Source organism: Psittacula echo (assembly GCF_963264785.1).
Source record: "Psittacula echo genome assembly, chromosome: 1".
NCBI classification, from domain to species: Eukaryota; Metazoa; Chordata; class Aves; order Psittaciformes; family Psittacidae; genus Psittacula; species Psittacula echo.
In genome coordinates, this window is record NC_137735.1 from 144908081 (window position 1) to 144925933 (window position 17853).

The following is a 17853-nucleotide window of genomic DNA, read 5'->3' on the forward strand; positions in this document are numbered from 1 at the left end:
AAATTAAAAAAAAACACCAAAAAATAAACCCAAACAAGAGACTCAAGCTTGTTTATCCTACAAGTTTCACAACATTCATAATACTGCATTATTATGCTGGAAATTATACCTTGTGTACTTTATGTGTCAGATATACTAGAATGAAAAACATAATATGAATCTTTGCCAATGACCTTCAGAAATAGGAATTTATTATCAGTTGTTGCCACTGGAATGCATAACCTGAGGGACTTCAATGTACTGCCAACCAGGAAGACTTTTTAAGCATGTTTTTAGTCCATTAAAGCACCATCAAGACCAAAGTATGTGAAATCGTAAGTAGCTGTACTATGAAAGGACACTTTTTTTTCCTTTTATTAACATAAAAACTCAAAGATGCAAAGGAATCCTGTGCAACTATGTAAGCTGTGGATTCACGGTACAGTGAATGTGGCTTTAGGATTCTTAATGCCAGATAAGAAACACTGTAGCCTCATGGCATTAAATGCTGATCTGGTATAAACTCGCTTTGCTAGTTCAAATATGTTAAAAAATCGGACACCTTAGGTTTATCTTGTCAGACTTTCTGCCAGATTAGATGTTGCCTGTCCATGCCATTCTAAGTTTATGCTGGATCAGGTGTTGTGTACTCTCCTGATGATTCCTTATTGTGTTCTGTAATGTGGCAAATATGCAGTACTGTTCCTTTTTGACTGATCCTAAGCTTATACACAGATCTGGATTAATGACCATGGCCTTCTGTTGCCCCCATTATCACAGTATCTGACTAAATCACAAGTTTTGATGTATTTATTCTCCTAACAACACTGTGAAGGAGAATATGTGTTTGCTACAACAGTGATTTCATCATAACATGTTTTCTCCCTTGTCTAGTAGGTGAAACAGTACGGGTTATGCAGGCTTTAAGAATTACAGTCAGTAAAACTGGGAGATTGTAACAGAGGTGAATATTTTCTTAGTGTCAAGTGCTCTGCCAGTGCGCTATAAAAGCTGTTTAATGCAACTGGGTTATTTCATTTATCTAGTTATCTTATTATTTATAGGAAGCTGATTATTTCCTTTTAGATGGCTACCAGATGCTGCATTTTACATAATTATTGCAGTCCTTGATATAAAATATGGTTAACTCCTTTAGGTTCAGGACCAATCCAAACCCCACTGAGGTCCTTGAGTGACTGGGAATTTAAAGAGCTAATGTATTAGCAAGTTTCTTGTCTCCTTGTTATTGTGTGGTCTCTTGTTTGCCCCTCTGAGTGGCTAACAGCAAAGTCCTACACTTTTGTGCAGAAGGGTAGACAGAGGAGACGGGGCTTGGCTGCTTGTTGCTGCTTTATTCACCCTGGCATGGAGCTGTAACCGGTTCTCTGGCTCTCTGAGGAAAGCAAATGAAGCTGGCAATGTTACATTGTGATTTTCTCTCAAATCTGTTGAAAAATGGCTGGAAAAATAAACTGTTACAGCCAAAATTATCCCCCTTGATAAGCTGTCCTCATTCTGTCCTCCTCCAGTAAGAAATGAAAATATTCCTGAAGCTTGAAGATTTGTTGCTGTTGTTTCAGTTTTGAATAAAGCTTCCAAATGAATCAAAAGTGCTAAGTACTTAATAGGCAAGAACAAGGCAAGTCGTTTGTCCTTGAGTGCTTACCACCTAACAAAGGAATGAAAGGTGAAGCACGGAAGCAATTTAGAGTGATTCTGGTGCCTGCAAGTAGCTCTTTGCTCCACACACACACTGCTCTGGTTCCCTCAGTGTGACCTCTGGCAGAACATGATTTTACTACGTGTGGGCTAAGGAGAGCTGTAACCAAAATGAGTGATAATTTTAAGCAGAAGGTGCTTTAAATCCATGAGTTTCCTTTTCAAATTTATTTGGAGAATAGATAAGTGGATGAAAAGTATGTTTTGTTAATGCACTGCTGTGGAGAAATTGGTATTTCAAAACCAAGATTGCATTGTGTGCATCTGTTCTATACTACAAGAGGTTCTTTTTTAAATCGGGAGGACTGAAAGCCATGATGCCTTTTTCCATTATTATTCAGAAAGCGGTACATACTAATTTTTACCTTCTAGAAATGTAAACAAAATACTTTTGCATTTCAAGACTCAGAAAGTGGAAAAGTATTAACTATCCACGTTTGTGGAAGAGGTGGCATCATGGATCTCTTTTCAGTCACTCTTTGTTCTGCCAGAGCTGAGGCAAAGAGATTTTAATATGTTTTTACTGTACCAGAAACTTCTCTGAAACTCACATAGCCTTATCTTGTAACAAAATGTTTGAGGACTACTGGTATATTTGCACGCAATTAACTTCTAAAGCACTGTGTACAGGCCTTTTTGTTTTTAAACTAGCCTGGAGTCAATAAATATTTTTATGGATGTCAATTTGGTCAGCAGTAAAGAGGTAAATAGAAACTAATGACACTCATCAAGCCTCTGGCATGAATGATTTATTGGACACAATCATTTAACACTTTTATAAAGTCAATACTAGGGAAAGAAACAGGTTTCTTATTATGGTAACTGTATTTGTACTGTCAGCATGTAGTGATTTATGACAAACCTGTGGCCAGGATTAGGATATTATAAATGGGGTAAAAATAGAAGGTTCATTAATTTTTTTATACCCACAGGTAGAAGACATGCAGTGGGCTAATAAAGAACACACTCATCCAGCATCTGTCTGCAGCCTGCCCTGTAAAGCCGGGGAAAGAAAGAAAACTGTGAAGGGAGTACCCTGCTGCTGGCACTGTGAACGCTGTGAGGGGTACCATTACCAAGTGGATGAATTCAACTGTGAACTATGCCCCATTAATAAGAGACCAAATGCCAACCGTACGGATTGTCAGCTTATCCCTATAATCAAACTGGAGTGGCATTCTCCTTGGGCCATTGTGCCCGTCTTCATAGCTATTCTTGGTATAATTGCCACCACCTTCGTGATTGTGACATTTGTCCGGTACAACGACACACCGATCGTCAGGGCCTCTGGGCGGGAGCTCAGTTATGTGCTCTTGACTGGGATTTTTCTGTGTTACTCCATTACTTTTTTAATGATTGCATCTCCTGATACAGTGGTCTGCTCATTTCGAAGGATCTTTTTAGGACTTGGCATGTGTTTCAGCTATGCTGCCTTGCTTACCAAAACAAACAGGATACACAGAATATTTGAACAAGGTAAAAAATCTGTCACAGCTCCAAAATTTATTAGTCCAGCTTCCCAGCTGGTGATCACTTTCAGCCTCATATCTGTGCAGCTTATTGGAGTCTTCATCTGGTTTGCTATTGATCCACCACATACCATTGTAGACTATGGAGAGCAGAGGACACTTGAACCAGAAAATGCCAGGGGAGTTCTCAAATGTGACATTTCAGATCTCTCTCTCATTTGTTCCCTTGGATACAGTATTCTCTTGATGGTCACATGCACTGTTTATGCAATTAAAACAAGAGGGGTTCCAGAGACCTTCAACGAAGCAAAACCCATTGGATTTACTATGTACACAACCTGCATAATTTGGTTAGCTTTTATTCCAATCTTTTTTGGTACGGCCCAATCAGCGGAGAAGGTAAGTTATGATAAGTTTACTCATCAAATGCTAGCCTTTTTCTAAGCTCATCTTGCAATACTTAAAGCACTACAATATTTTCACTCTTACACATTAATAATTCTGAATGATAATTGCAAACAAACTCAGAATTTACAGAAAGTAAAATGCATCTCTCAAAAGGTAGGTTTCTTATATATTAACACAGGAAACTGAATGTGATTTTTGGTTTGGCTGACATAATAATGTTGACATTTTCTCAATATATCCTTAAATGACTTTTTCTGCTAATGTTTACTATTACCCTTCTGTGATGCTCTAGCCTGTTACATGAAGCACTATAAATCTTTATCATTCACAGATCTGATAGAGATGGTTGAATTTTAAAAGTCTGAGAGGATCAACCTACATTTGTCAAAAATAATGAAGAAGAATACCTGTGCAGAACAGAAAGAATTACTTTTCTTGCTGGTTGACAAACACAAATTCAAAAAAAACCAAACAAAACAAAACCAACCAACCAAACAAAAAAAACCTAAAAAAACCCCCAAACTTAAAAAGGAATAAAAATAGGAGGAATTAACAAAGGGTATATGAAATCATATAAAACATAATTTACTAATTGTTGTCTCAGCACAAAGGAAAACATTTTCCTGATATTTTAATGAGAAATGTTGCATATTTGGATATCTTATTCCTTGTTCAATTGGCAAGGATCTTTCCTATATCAATCATGGCTAGCAGTACAAAACACATCAACATTTAACTCTCCTTTTCTCAGTTCTAATGGGAAGGCAGAGGTAAATGCTGATTGTGTGAGATTTTATCCAGTTGGTGGTGGTGAAAATTACAAGTTAGGAAGGAAAGAGCAGTAATACCAGCATCAATCTTCAGAACTGCTAATCTGGACATTTGGAAAATGTTAAAAATAAGAAATTAGTATCATCAGTTTTTACATAAACTCTCTTTTCTTCTAGCATGTGTTCTAAAAAATATTTTAAAATACACTATTTAATTGGAAAAGTCAACATGTGTCCACTTATAATGTGCCAAGTTTTGATGTGTCTTTGGTTTAGAGGGCACTCTTGCCTGCAGAATTAAAGAACATGTCTGGATAGCTTGATGAAATTCCTGCTAATTCAAGCAGAGGAATTATATGGGAGAGAGAGTGTGGCTGAAAAACATATTCCTGACTAAAAGTTGAAGTAAGCAGGCTTGGTGAACTGAATCAGGCTTGAATTCCATAGCCTATTGAATTAAGTCGGAGGAAATGAGAACCAAGGTAATGGCATACCATAGATACAGCAAATAAAGATAAAAAAAAATGATCCCGTTTGATACAGGAAAAGATATTTAGGTTAATTTTATTTAAATTCTGACTTTTTTGTATGTGTAAGCTTAAGTCAGAAAAATACCTTTATATATAAATATGTAGTACTTTTTGCTTTAACAGCTTTAGCCAGTTAGTTTTATGGCAAGTACCTATAACAAAAGAAATGCACTTCTGAGTACTGAAACACAGAGAATATTACTTGGCTAGCAACTACACAGTGAGTTTTAATTTACAGCATTGATTCACCTTAGCTTGTAGTAAAGGATAAACTGGTTTTGATCTCTAAAGACAAGATTAATGAACTCTTTTTTTGCATTTCTTTTATGAAACCCAAGACTGAACAGACAAATTATATTAAATCACACAGCTTATAACACTAAGTTTAACTTGTTGCCTTTTTTTCCTAAATTGCTTGTTATTCTTCATCTGATGACTTTCAGAAGGAAGAAACCAAATTACTATGCTAATAAGTATCTCCATAATTTAGGTAATTCTTTTTTCAGTGCTTCTACTTCTACTTTTTGCTGCAAATAAAAACATGTTTCCACACAGAGTCTTACAGATATCATCATAATAGTTCACATATTCATACAATTAAATTGCTTGTCTGAATAGGACAAAAATGTAATATCTTATTGCACACATATGTATGTTCTATGAATAAACTCAGTTGCTTGTAGGTTTCTCAGTTAATGCATAGCACTAAAAGAAGCATTTTAAAACCTAACACATTATAGATTCTTATTTGAAATTCAGTATTTGAACTTTTATAAAGGTTAAAGAAATAGAAGATAAACAGACTTTTGTTAGGTGCTTGCTCACTTTGCAGTTGATTTTAGAGTCCTGAGGTTTTTTTTGGTTCTTTTTTGATGGCTTGAGTTTGTTCAGAGAGAATGGGGAAATAAGCTGGATAACTTAAAGTACTATTAAAAATCAGTGTTTCCTTTTTTGAAATGTTGACAGTGATAAAATTTAACATAACATTCATTATAAGGCAGGTGTTTTTCCAGCTAGCAGCTCATTCAGCTACTAGCTTTAGACATACTTCTGTTTGAATAAAGAGTAGTTAAAACTTTATGTTTTGAGGAAATATCCCTCCCTCTCACTGGAAATTGTATTTTAAGAAAGGAGAAGCTTTGCATTATGTTTTCTCATTTTATATTTTTCCAAAAGTAAATATTTCAGGAGCTAAACTCTTTCAAACTTGAATAATTGCATAGGATTTGTGACCTAATCCTTAGCAGAAAGTAGGACTTTGTTATTCTGCTATAGAAGCAGAGTGGAAAAAAAGACATGAACAGGAGTACAACTGAAATGTAATTTTTTGCTTAATCTTCCTCTTCTCCTTTTCCCTCTCTGAGGGAAGCTTCTCAGTCTTTGCTTACTCCTGAACCAGCATGTTTCCCTCCAGCTGATGAAGACACTCAGCTCAGTGCAGGTTACGGACATTGCTGGGTCCACCCATCAGCTGAACAAGTAATTGTTGCGGCAGCCCCACAAATCTCTTTTTCCCTCCCCAGCCTTCTATGAGCTGGTGCAAGAGGACAAAGGAGTGGTCATACTTCTCCGGTGTGGCTGCTTAAACTGCAAAAGGTACCACTAATGAGAAACCAATTAAATATAGAGGTCCTCTTTTCTTTCAAAAGTCACCTTGTGGGAACCTATTCCAAAAGTTGTTTCTTAGGAAAAGCTTTCCTGTTCCCACTAGAATAACAAGTGAAAACTATGGAATAATTTCATTAACTAATAAATAAGCCACAAATGATAGATTGGGTCATTTAAAATATTGTGGACATTTAGAAAACTGTTTTTCAGTTTCAACCTTTTCTACCTCTCTAAGTTTAAACTGAATTTGGAAAGCAGAGCAGTTTTGATATTGAAAAAGGATAATTTCATGACTTTTAAAGTGTTCCCGCTTTCTTAAATTGAAAAATATCTGAACTGACTTTAAATGCCAGACTTGCATTTTAAAAAATATTTATCAAAACATATCAATTTTCAGGCTAAGTACTGACTTTCTTAGAAATAAAAATATACCATGGTATAATTATTCATGCATTAGATTAACTAAGAAATCAAAAGGGATTGCTGTTGCCAACCAAGTCAGTTTCCTGTGCAAAAAACGTCTGAGCTCTGTTAACTTAGATGCTTTTCAGGCCCATTTTGATAATTTAAGATAACAGCATTCTTTGTGGGGTAGTCATCTGCTCCCTTATTTAGCTGGTTTGCTCCAGAAGTGAATGATTTTGGGAAAAGGAGGCAAGGCTCCCAAGCTCTTTCAAATTGTTTTGAGGCAAAATGCATCTGCAAAGATTTGCTGAAAACCCTTTAGACTCAAGAGAAGTCATCCCTCTCATGAGGCCTGCTCATGATGTGTGTGACCTGCCTGCTTAGTGTGTGAAAGTTAAGGGGAAAATTTCTTTCAGACTGTGCTACCCACTCAACAAAATCTTGTAGAGTCCTGGATACAGCTGCTTTTTGAAATTCTAGCCCCTGCTTAGACTTTTTGTTATTTGACATAGTGTGTACCCAACCTTCAGAGTGTGTTCTTACTGAGTGAAGGACTTTGTGCAAAGCTAATGTATACATAATTTTAAAGACTCATCTTTATTGCTTTAAGATACGCCTACAGTCTTTAGGTTGTAATTTCATTTCTGTTTACTTTTACATTAATTAAGCCACTAGCATTTTAAGTATGTACACTGAGCACTGATTTTAATTAGAAGTTTACTAGGAGGTATCAGGAAGAGAGAGAATGCAAGCTTTTCTAAGAAAAAAGTGGATTATTTAACAAAATATAAAGCTTTTTTTTTTTTTTGTTTCAGTGAGATGGTCATGTGTGCTTCTGAAATTGTATACCCTGTTGTTTTCTTCTTGGTTGCGTGCCTTTTCCAATATGAGCATTGAGCTGGCACACCTAGTTGTGTATATCGAAGAGGTGTGCATGTGTCACATAATGAAAACACCAACGTTTTGCTTGTCTGACATGTTTGCTTCTGGACCCATGATAAATGATGGCTTCTTACGCAAAGACAGGAACTAGCTGCCAGAAAAAATAAATTTGTCTGTTACGTGCTTCCTACTCCATCCTGGGGAAGGTCAGACAACTGGTAACAAGTATATGAAGAAGGAATGTGTGCTACAGAACTTTAAAGAGACCTTCCTTGTCACTTGCTGGTTTCTGTGATAAGTAATTCTAACTGAGAAGCAGAAACAATTTTGTGAAGCACAGATAGCTAAATAACTGTTGTCTTCATCTACTTTAGAAAAGAATAATCAGTAATCACAGAGAGCAGTTTGTGAAAGACCACAAATGTTTCACAGAGATATACTGTAAAAAAAAAAAAAAAAAAAAACAAAACAAAAAAACCCAAAAAAAAACCCCAAAACAAAAGAAACCTTATCTACTGTATTTCTAGAAATCAGATTCCCCTCACGAAATTGTTGATCTTTTCCCTCTGATTTTTTCAGTGTCAAAAATTTGGTTGTCTTCAACAAGTGCAGTTAAAGAGAAATCCTTCCAGTTGTATTAGATGATCTTTGCAAGAGATTGGTCTTTAGTATTAAGATGCTATGAACTTTCACAATGTGTTTAGTTTACAAATGTAACTGTGAGATGTGCTTCTTTATGTCACTATTATGCACAAGACAGCATCCATGTTGCTGATGATCTTGCATAAAAAGTAAAAATAGATAATGCATTTTACAGTTTAGTCGTGCCCTCAACTGCTTAATGCCTGTTGGTCAAGCACTGACAACTGGTGCTCAGCTACACTGAATCTGAAAAGGACCACAGAGAGTTTAACAGTTCATTAAAAACAAGCATGTTTCTTTTGAACAATTGCAAAACTCTCTGTACTTGACAAGAATGGACTTGGAAATTCAAGTGGATGCACATAAAATGCTGTGTCATGGGACCTTATTAAAAAATGGATTGAGACAAATGCAGCTCCTGCATCTTATTTTGTCTATACAATCTATAATTCAGCTTTCAAAATGAAGGTATACGTAGCAATTTTTGGACTCAGATGCCTAATAAAAATCTCATAGTCACAGAAGTTTATATGCCTACAAGCTCATTTGGGTTTCCATTTCAGACTGAAATCTGGTCAGCTGTGTTACTGACCAATGAATCTTTCAGTAAGCAGCTCCAGTGCTGCCCTGTGGCCTAACAGCACCCCGTTCCATTCAGCCATTGCTTCAGAACAATGAAGTGACTTGCACTTTATAAATTCTTAGGTTCCTGGGGCATTTGAAGGGCTGCTTTAATTTGGATAAAGCAAAAGTAGTGGTAACACAAACTGTATAGAAAATATCTTCAAGCAAATTTATCACTGAAAAATGGAATTGAATATATTTGAAAAAATACAGGGAAAGGGATGTTTCATTTTTTTTCCCAGTTAAGAATGATATGATAAACCCACACAATGGGGGAAAAATATATCTGTAGATATAACAGAATGTTAATTGCAACTGTCTTTTACACTTTTACCCTTGTTAAGAAAAATTAGAAAATCTTTAAATAAAATACTGCTTAGAAATTGGGTTGGAAATCCTCCTGAGATTATCTTGTGAAACTTCTTGTACTTACTAGCTCCTGCCAAGTTGGAAGCAGTACAAAAATAACCTTTTTCGTAGCTTTAACAGTACTTTTACCTTACTGAAAGCAAGTAAACACATGTATGAAAGATAGAAGAAAATTAAAAAGGCTTTAACTTAGTTTTGAGTGGTTATTCAGCTTCTTATCTTTCTTCTCTCCTACTAAAATTATTCCAGTTTTTCATAGGCTTCATACCACCATCAAGATTTGATCTTACAAAGATAATAAAACGCTGTGGCCTGATAAATTGCAGTGCATAGGCTGAGCCTGAATAACAATGTGTGTACAAGCTTATCACATGCCACATCTTGAACTTAACTCATGATCAGTACCTAACCAAAGCTACATTACCTTATATTTCCTTTAGACATTTTCAAGGACAATTATGGTGACTTAACTAAAGAGTTATGTAAAGCACAGTATGTTGATGTGTATCTCAATCCCTTGTGACCATTCTGATGTTTAAGTATTGCCATAGTTTTTGTAGCTGATACAAATATGCCAATAATTTGGACATCCACTAAAATCAAGATCTAGTTCAAAAAGTTAATTAGATATAAGTCCATTAAATTTTTAATAGACTTGATAAATACAATAAAAGTTTAAAATTTCACATAGGGGACAGTGAATGTTAAATTCATATGTTATAAAGATGGAAATATCCAGGAACCAGAAAATGATGGAAGTCTGAATTCACACAGATTCATGAGCTTTATGCTTACTCTTAAAAACAAAACTGTTATGGGAATCAATCTTTAATTAGATTGTTAACACTGAATATGCATTTGTGTGTGTGCAAATGTTTCATTTTACATAACTAAGCTCTTGCCTGAAATCATAATAATTAGTTTAGAAGGCCTAGCAGAAGCAATAATTTAAAAACTTGTATGACCACCTTCTATACTTTAATTAGTCCTATACATCTATTTTTCAAAGCCTATTTTGCTTTCAGTTTACAGTGAAGCTTCTTAACCAGGGATAAAAAGACAACAGAGATCCATACAAGCTAAGCCAAGAGGGTCAGAATTTAAAAGTAGCAGTAATTTTTTCCTAATAATTTAGCTAAAAATAGATTAATTACGAACTATCTCCATAAATTTAGACACTCATTTTCGGTATGAATTTTTTTAGTTTGAATTTTTCTCTTCCTAAAGAGGTGCTTTCTAGACTGGAGAGTGATTTCATAATCAGTCAGTTTGCCAGAAACTTGACCTTAGTAGAACAGTCAAATGATTGCTTTCATGCTTATTATCAAGGTCATGTTTACCTGATGTTTTGAAATGTATGAATGGGATTAAAGTGATGTCAGGCTCACTGATAAGAACTGATGACACAGCACCTGCATAAAATCTGTGTTTTGCGGAAAAAGTTCACCTCTCTACTACAATACAATAAGAACTGTGGAACAATGAAGGGAAGTAAGGCACAGGATTTCATTGCCCTTTTTTTAAACTCCACTGAACTCAGATGGAGTAACCGCAGGTATTCACAGGTATTATGAATGCCATTCAAATGGCACAGGTACTGCACAAATGGCACAAGTACTACACAACATTTCCCACTTATAAAACAGCAAGGTCAGAAGGAGATTAGAAAAGAAGCAAGAAACTACTTATAAGACAGAGTTCAATTCCAGTGATCTGAAACTGAGGAACACAGGACGTTTTGCAAGTGTCTTTTCTAGTAAGCTAGCACTTGTAATTGAGTGAGGTATAGCAGAAGAGTTCACAGCAGGCAAAGCATCTATGTCCTAATCTAGTCATCAAACAGACACAAGCAAACCAATGTGGCATGATACAGAAATTGGTCCCAAATCCCCAAACTGCTTTTCAGATAGTCTCTGTAAGTGAATTGTTTGCACCATATGTTTTCCTTAGGAGCTGATCTACTGAAATGGTGCTTGAGAAGAAGTCCTACACATGCAATGCAAATTATGGTACAGTCTGAAACAGCTTCCTCCAGAACACAGCACCTTCTATCCCTTTGAGCCATCGCACTGCATAAAATTTTATTGATCCACAAAGATCACATATCCCCATAAGGCTTCCAGATTTCCAAGTTTGAAATTTCTCTGCTATTCTCTCTGTATGGTTTGCCTTGTGAATGAGGCTTGCAATTTCTTTGTTTCTAGCCACCACCAAAGCCATAACCTTTAGCCTTTTCAACCTCCTTTTTTTTTTATGTTTATATCCTCCTGTCTTGTTTCCCTGCTTGCTTACTTTGTAATTTGTCCAAGGTAGAACAGTCATTCCAAACAGTGCCATTTTTCTTCCATGATATCCAAAATCCTAGTTCTTTCCCATGTGACTTAGACTCTGCACTTATCCCTGTGTTTCTTCCTCCTCTCCCTCACTGACATTGATATTGGCTTTTTGTTATCAATTTTTGTTACTTTCATTCTTAAATATAGCAAAATTTTGCTCTGATTCCTGTACACGAACACTTTCTTTCCATGTTACTACATCCAGCATTCTCAATCTATCAAAGTTTTAGTTTCTTTCTTTAGTGTTCTGTTTCTGAAAGGTTCACACAAAGCCACAATCAAGTGAGTGAGATTTTTTGCAATGATGTAAAGAAACCTTGATGTCAGTGCCACAACTGCTGTTAATTCTTACTTTAATCTTTCCTCTGTATGCATCCCATCTATTTTCCAAGATGCTAGAAGCTTTTCTAAAGGGATCTGTGTTGGAATTTTGCACATCTGTGTTAAGAATATAACTGGGGAATTTGACGCTGTATTTTTCATTGTTTACCTAAAATAAAAGACTTGGGATTTATCTTGAGCTGACTATCCTGTCTTTTTGTGTAGTTTTAATAAACACCCTGATGTGTGTTTAAATTATCCTGCACACCAGGAAAATAGTATAAAAATACACTGCAGGCAGGTCTGGTTTTCTAAACATCCAAAGTAGGAAAAATGCTAAATACATTATGTCCTTAAACGTGAATTGCTTTACTGCTACACTAGCAGTTTATAGGCGTGAAGGAGGCATAGCTATAGGAAAGATAAATATGTGGTGTGCTACCTCTTGTCTCCGAGGCAGGGGTGGATGTGATGAGTAGATTTCATTTCAGACTGCTTGCTTTTTTGACCCCTGTCTTTGTAGCTGTGTAGCTCTGCATGGTACTTGGGTGGGTTTCATGCTAGACTGTGGGCTAGAGTGAAGCACTATCAGCTAGCATTGCTTCAGCTGCACTTTTTTGTGGATGTGGTTCAGAGCCAAGCATTTTAGCATCACAATCAAGCATTTTAGTATTTGACTATACCATTTTCTCTCAAGATCACCAGAATATACAAGGAAATAGCAAAACTGCAGTTGAACAGGCTTATTCTGTATAATAAAAGTTAATGTGATTTCTACACTTGTCAGCTGGAAGAAAGTTCTTTGTATTTCAAAACACTGTCAGTCAGCTGAAGATCTGCTCTGGATAGATTTATTTTTTTTAATTGCAACAAAGATATTTTTAAGTGCTGTCGGTTTTGTCTTACAGAATGTATCAGTACCTTGCAGAATATGGTTTGATTATAAGCCTAATTAATAATTTCTGTATCCTATACATGACTGAGGTAAAAGCTTTCGCAAAATTATGCTAGACTTTTTATCTACAAGATAAAGGTTAAGCCTGATTTTAACCGTGTAATCCAAATACTAACACAAGCTCTGTATGCCTTTTTGGCCATGGATGAACACACATATTCCTCTTCATGCTAAAGTTGTGTACACACATTGACAGAAGACTAGACCCCCAAATGAAATCATGGGCATCTCTCCAATGCATGTAACGCCTTAGAGTCGATTCAAAGACCTATTTTTACTGCAGTTAGTACTACCATGCTGTTTAAAATGACACAGTGTAACCAAGTAACTTAGATCTAACCTGTCAGGTTAGCCAGCAGTGATGTGTTTCAGAGCAACACTGTGCTTATTTTCTTGGTGAGTGTTTTCTTTTTTATTCTAGCTTTTCATCTCTTATAAACAATATTCTCTTCCTCCTACAAAACCACTCACTTGGGTGAAGGATATTTCACAGAGGCCCCACATTCTATACCTTATTGACTGCCTGTTGAAATCACTTTCTTAATACGTTCACAATTCATCTCTTTGTAATTTTCCTTAACCAAGGCCTCTTTCACTTATTTTGAAGAATCACATGCTCTTTCCTGAAGCAGTTTAAGTGTACATGTTTTCATATTCAGATGATAACTGCATTTGCTCACAATGGAATTAAAGTGTGTGAATAATATCTGTGTTAAAAAAGAAAGAGATAAAAAAGGAAAACATTCTGTTGCTTCCTAGAAACTTGAAGTATCTAGATTTGTCAAAGAACATTAAGGAAACGTTAAGGTAGTTTTCAAAGATGGGTCTTGTTGTTTTGTTTCTTCTTACACAAGGCACCCCTTGTGACAAACTATTAAAAATCTCCTTGTCTACAGTTTCAGATGTCATGTCTGCTTATTTCAGGTGAATAAAGAGCTATCTACTAGGAGATGTAGGCATTTCACAGACACAGGACAAATAATGAGGAAATGTTTTAATGAATAGTGTGTTGATTCTGTTCAGGGAGCAGTTCTGTAAAGCAGGCTGCAAAGAAGTTTCAGAAAAGGAGATGGCAGTTTGGACAGGCTAAAAGTCTAACATTTGAATAAGCCCAAGATATTCTGCTTTAGACGATTTCCTGGACTTTTTTCCTATGTAATGAGAATGAATGACTAGCTAATGACTGTCATGACAAGTCTTCTAGTACTGTACACAGAGAGAAAGTTTTACTAATGAATTACTTTTTTATATGTGTTCTGCTTTGAGTATTTAGATGGAGAAAATCTAGCTTTCAGTAGATAGGAAATTATGTATAGGAGTATTGGATAATGTAGTACAGGTCCTTTACTGTGAGAGCATGTAGAATATGTGAATTTATTTTCTGCTGGGATAGAACTGTAGAAAATCGAGAGAGGCATATTTGTCAAAGCTTTGTCCATACTGCCTTTGGAAATGATTGTTGTTTTTATCCCTGAAGTACTCCTGAGCATTGTCTGTGAGAATGACACTTTGTAAAGGAGCTAATTGTGCCAAGGATCCTACTACCAAGAGGCCAATTAGGAAGGAAAAGCTGTGATTCTAGTTTCAGTGAATCTTTAGCTTTTCATTCATATAAAAAAGTTCCACTAGAAGGTATGGCAAAATATAGTTCCAGGATGCTCTGTGGCAAAATTATGAAACTACTATTCTGGTAATACGAGCCAAAGTCCTTCCATTCTCAAGAACAGTTATGAGATAAAACAATATGTAACAACATTTATAAGGCAACAGGATGCCACCACCTGTTCTCTCCCTGATATCTCTATTTTATTTAATTTTCTTTTCTTTCAAGTGTCTGAAAAGAAAATATACAATTCAGTAATAAATAAAATATCCATTAATTAAAAATGGTGTACATTATTGACTTTGTTTTTTCTATGAGCGAACCAAAAATAAATGTATTTAGTTCAATCCAAACCATTTTCTATAAATTTTGGCTTATTTGCCAAACCAGATTAAAAAAATATATCATTGATTTAAATTCACTGTCTTACACTCTTCCTTCATGGCAGTGCTGTACACAATATTCTACAGTAGCCTTAGGGGTAACACAGTCTTCAGCTACAATTACTTGCAAATGGAAACTGATGACTAACATAGAAAAAATGCATAGCTCCTTTCCCAGAAGATAAAGAATATCTCAGGATATCTTCACTGAAATTATCCTTATCCTTGAATCTGTAAGTGACCTTATAAACTATGAAAATAACTTTTTATTGGTGAGTCCATGCAGAATTCAGTGCAATCCTCCCCAAATACAGACAGTCAAGGCCCACAGCTCTGCCTGATCGTTGCTTACATTCCTGAAGTTAGATACAGCTGCGTGATCAAAAGTCCATATGTACCTGAACATAAAAATACAGAATAAGTCCTCAGCTGTAGTGAGCGTAGTAGGGTTTCTACTGTGGTAGAAATCTTTGTTTATCCAAGGGTTACATGTTTCACTTTTATAGTATGCAAAGCACCAGAAAGCAGAGGAATGAGAAGCTAAACTGAGTGCCAGTACCCACCACCGTGGTCTTTTATGCATCCACAGAAGTGTAGAAATAGGTTCTAAAGCACTCAATAACATAAGCCTGCACATAGATCTGTCAGAAACCAAGAATCTAACACTATACAAAAGCAATCAGATGATAAGGATAGCAGTACTCTATAGTAGCATTTGCTAATGCTTGAAACAATTTTGTAAGGGGATAAAATACCACACTTAAGGGTTTAATACAGTCTCTAATGATTTATTATGAAGATAGGAACTTTGTGAGAGTACATTTCCTTGCAACTAGGTCTCTAAAGCACCCTGCTTTTGCCATACTCTAAAGCAGGCTATTTGACCACATGGCTCACACTTCTAACCTAATCTGGCAACTTCTAAATTCTTAAACATTTAGAAAACAAAGTAGTTTTCATTTTATATCACATTAGAAAAAAAACCAAACAAAACAATGTAGCTATTTGTAGTAGAATTATATAGAACTGGGTAAGGGGGGTTTGTCATCAGTTTTTTCCTTCTTATTAGTTTACCTTTATATGGCATTTTTGTTGAACTCTTAAAAAACTTTCATAATGTTTAGACTTTTGAATTTTGTTCCTTAGCTATTTTCTTGCAGCTTGGCTTTATGTGAGAGACCTGGTCAGTCATTCCTTGCAAAAAATAAGATAGTGAAGCCAAACACCTGTCAATGACTTGTCTATTATGTTTTCACATTTTCAAGCACAGTATTTAGCAAACATTGAGTCTCTGAACAGGCAATGTATAGAAGCTTTCAAATATAAAAATGAATGTTTCTGTAGCACAGAAGCCAGTATTTTATATATGTTAAAATATGTGCTAATAATAATTACCTATGAATTAAAAATAAGAATAAATAAATTAAATCCTTACACTCATAACACTTACAGAATAATTTTAATAAATGTCTTAGCTATGTCAATTTTTCAACTTTTGCTAGCCATTAGAATCAGCCCTGTAGATTTTGCTTGTTATAGAGAACATTACTGTGCTTGATGAAAGGAATGCATTTTACATGAAAGAATTAGCATTAAAGAGGATTTCAGGATTTTCTTCTTTTTGATTATCAGAAGGCATGTGATTTGATATAACTTCCAGAAGACACGATAATGTCTTGCATGTCTCTGATATTCTGTATTACTTTGCTATGATAAGGTTTTTGGTAGTTTATCCCACACACAGTTTCAGTCAATCCTATTTTCACACGTTTAATCTGTCCATTTACAATCCAGTTTTTATTAGCAGATCCTTTAAGAACCTATAACTTCTGATAGTCTGTAGCTGTGAGTTATCTTTGACTTTCTAGTATTGACAAGAAAGGAAAATGATAAATGTGTGAAAATGGTGGAAGAACTGTGATGGCAAAAATATGAGTAAGCTCTGGTTGAACACTGGAAGAATACTTCATTGGCAGAGGAGGAGTATGGAGGTAAATTTCCAGTTTTATTACCCATGCATTCAGAAAAGCCTGACTGCTGCAGTCACAGAGTTTTTTAAAAAATGAAAGTCAGGATACTTTTCACCCCCAAAAAGGCACTGGTAGAAAACCCTTACAGGGTGATACTCATAGGAGAAGAAAAACTTCAAATGACTATTAACTTGAAAGGTTTTCACTGGGAAGAAAGGAAACAGTTGTGATTTTAAAGTATGCCAAGATACACAATTGAGACTTTAAAGAGTTTTGTGATAGTATAGCATCACTCTTCTGCTGTAATATTGAGATTCAAAATCTTCCTGAGATATAGTTTGCCTTTATTGCTTTGTTTAAATTGATTTCAATGTTTGGTTAATTGGAGCAAATCAAAACTTTTATATTCACACTTCCTTCAGTTAGTTAACCAGTGTCACCAAGATCTTTACTGTTTTCCAAGATTATAAATAATACTTTTCAGACTGTCTATATAGAACTTTATAATCCTTAAACAAAAGAACACATGTATTTAGTTTAGTAGTTATACAGGCATACATAGTTAGTTTAACCTTGGTTTCTCTGAATTTCATTTTCCTTTTTTTGAATAGCAGTGAAAATAAAAGTGGACATAGAATAACTTCCTTTTCCGGGGGAGGGAGGGGTCTGGGAGTGTAGAGGTGTGTGGGGTGTGATGGTACATTGTTTCTGGGATCAGTTATAAAGTGTTAACAGCCTAAAACATAAACCTGAAAGCTTAATATAAACATAATAATTAATATAAAATTAATATATTAAATTAATTGATTAATATAAAATTAATATATAACCATAATATTAACATAAACAAAGCTGAATATTCATGTTTCAGTATTTGAGT

General features: G+C 35.3%; 1 protein-coding gene across 1 annotated transcript in view; it reads left to right on the plus strand.

The window, feature by feature from the left end:
• Positions 1-17853, plus strand: part of GRM8 (glutamate metabotropic receptor 8) — a gene marked incomplete at its 5' end in the record, with an annotated part of 348265 nt that overhangs the window by 305197 nt on the left and 25215 nt on the right. The window contains one exon of the mRNA XM_080626508.1: positions 2631-3566. Within this exon, the coding sequence (XP_080482634.1) occupies positions 2631-3566 (936 nt within the window). The remainder of the gene's footprint in view (positions 1-2630; positions 3567-17853) is intronic.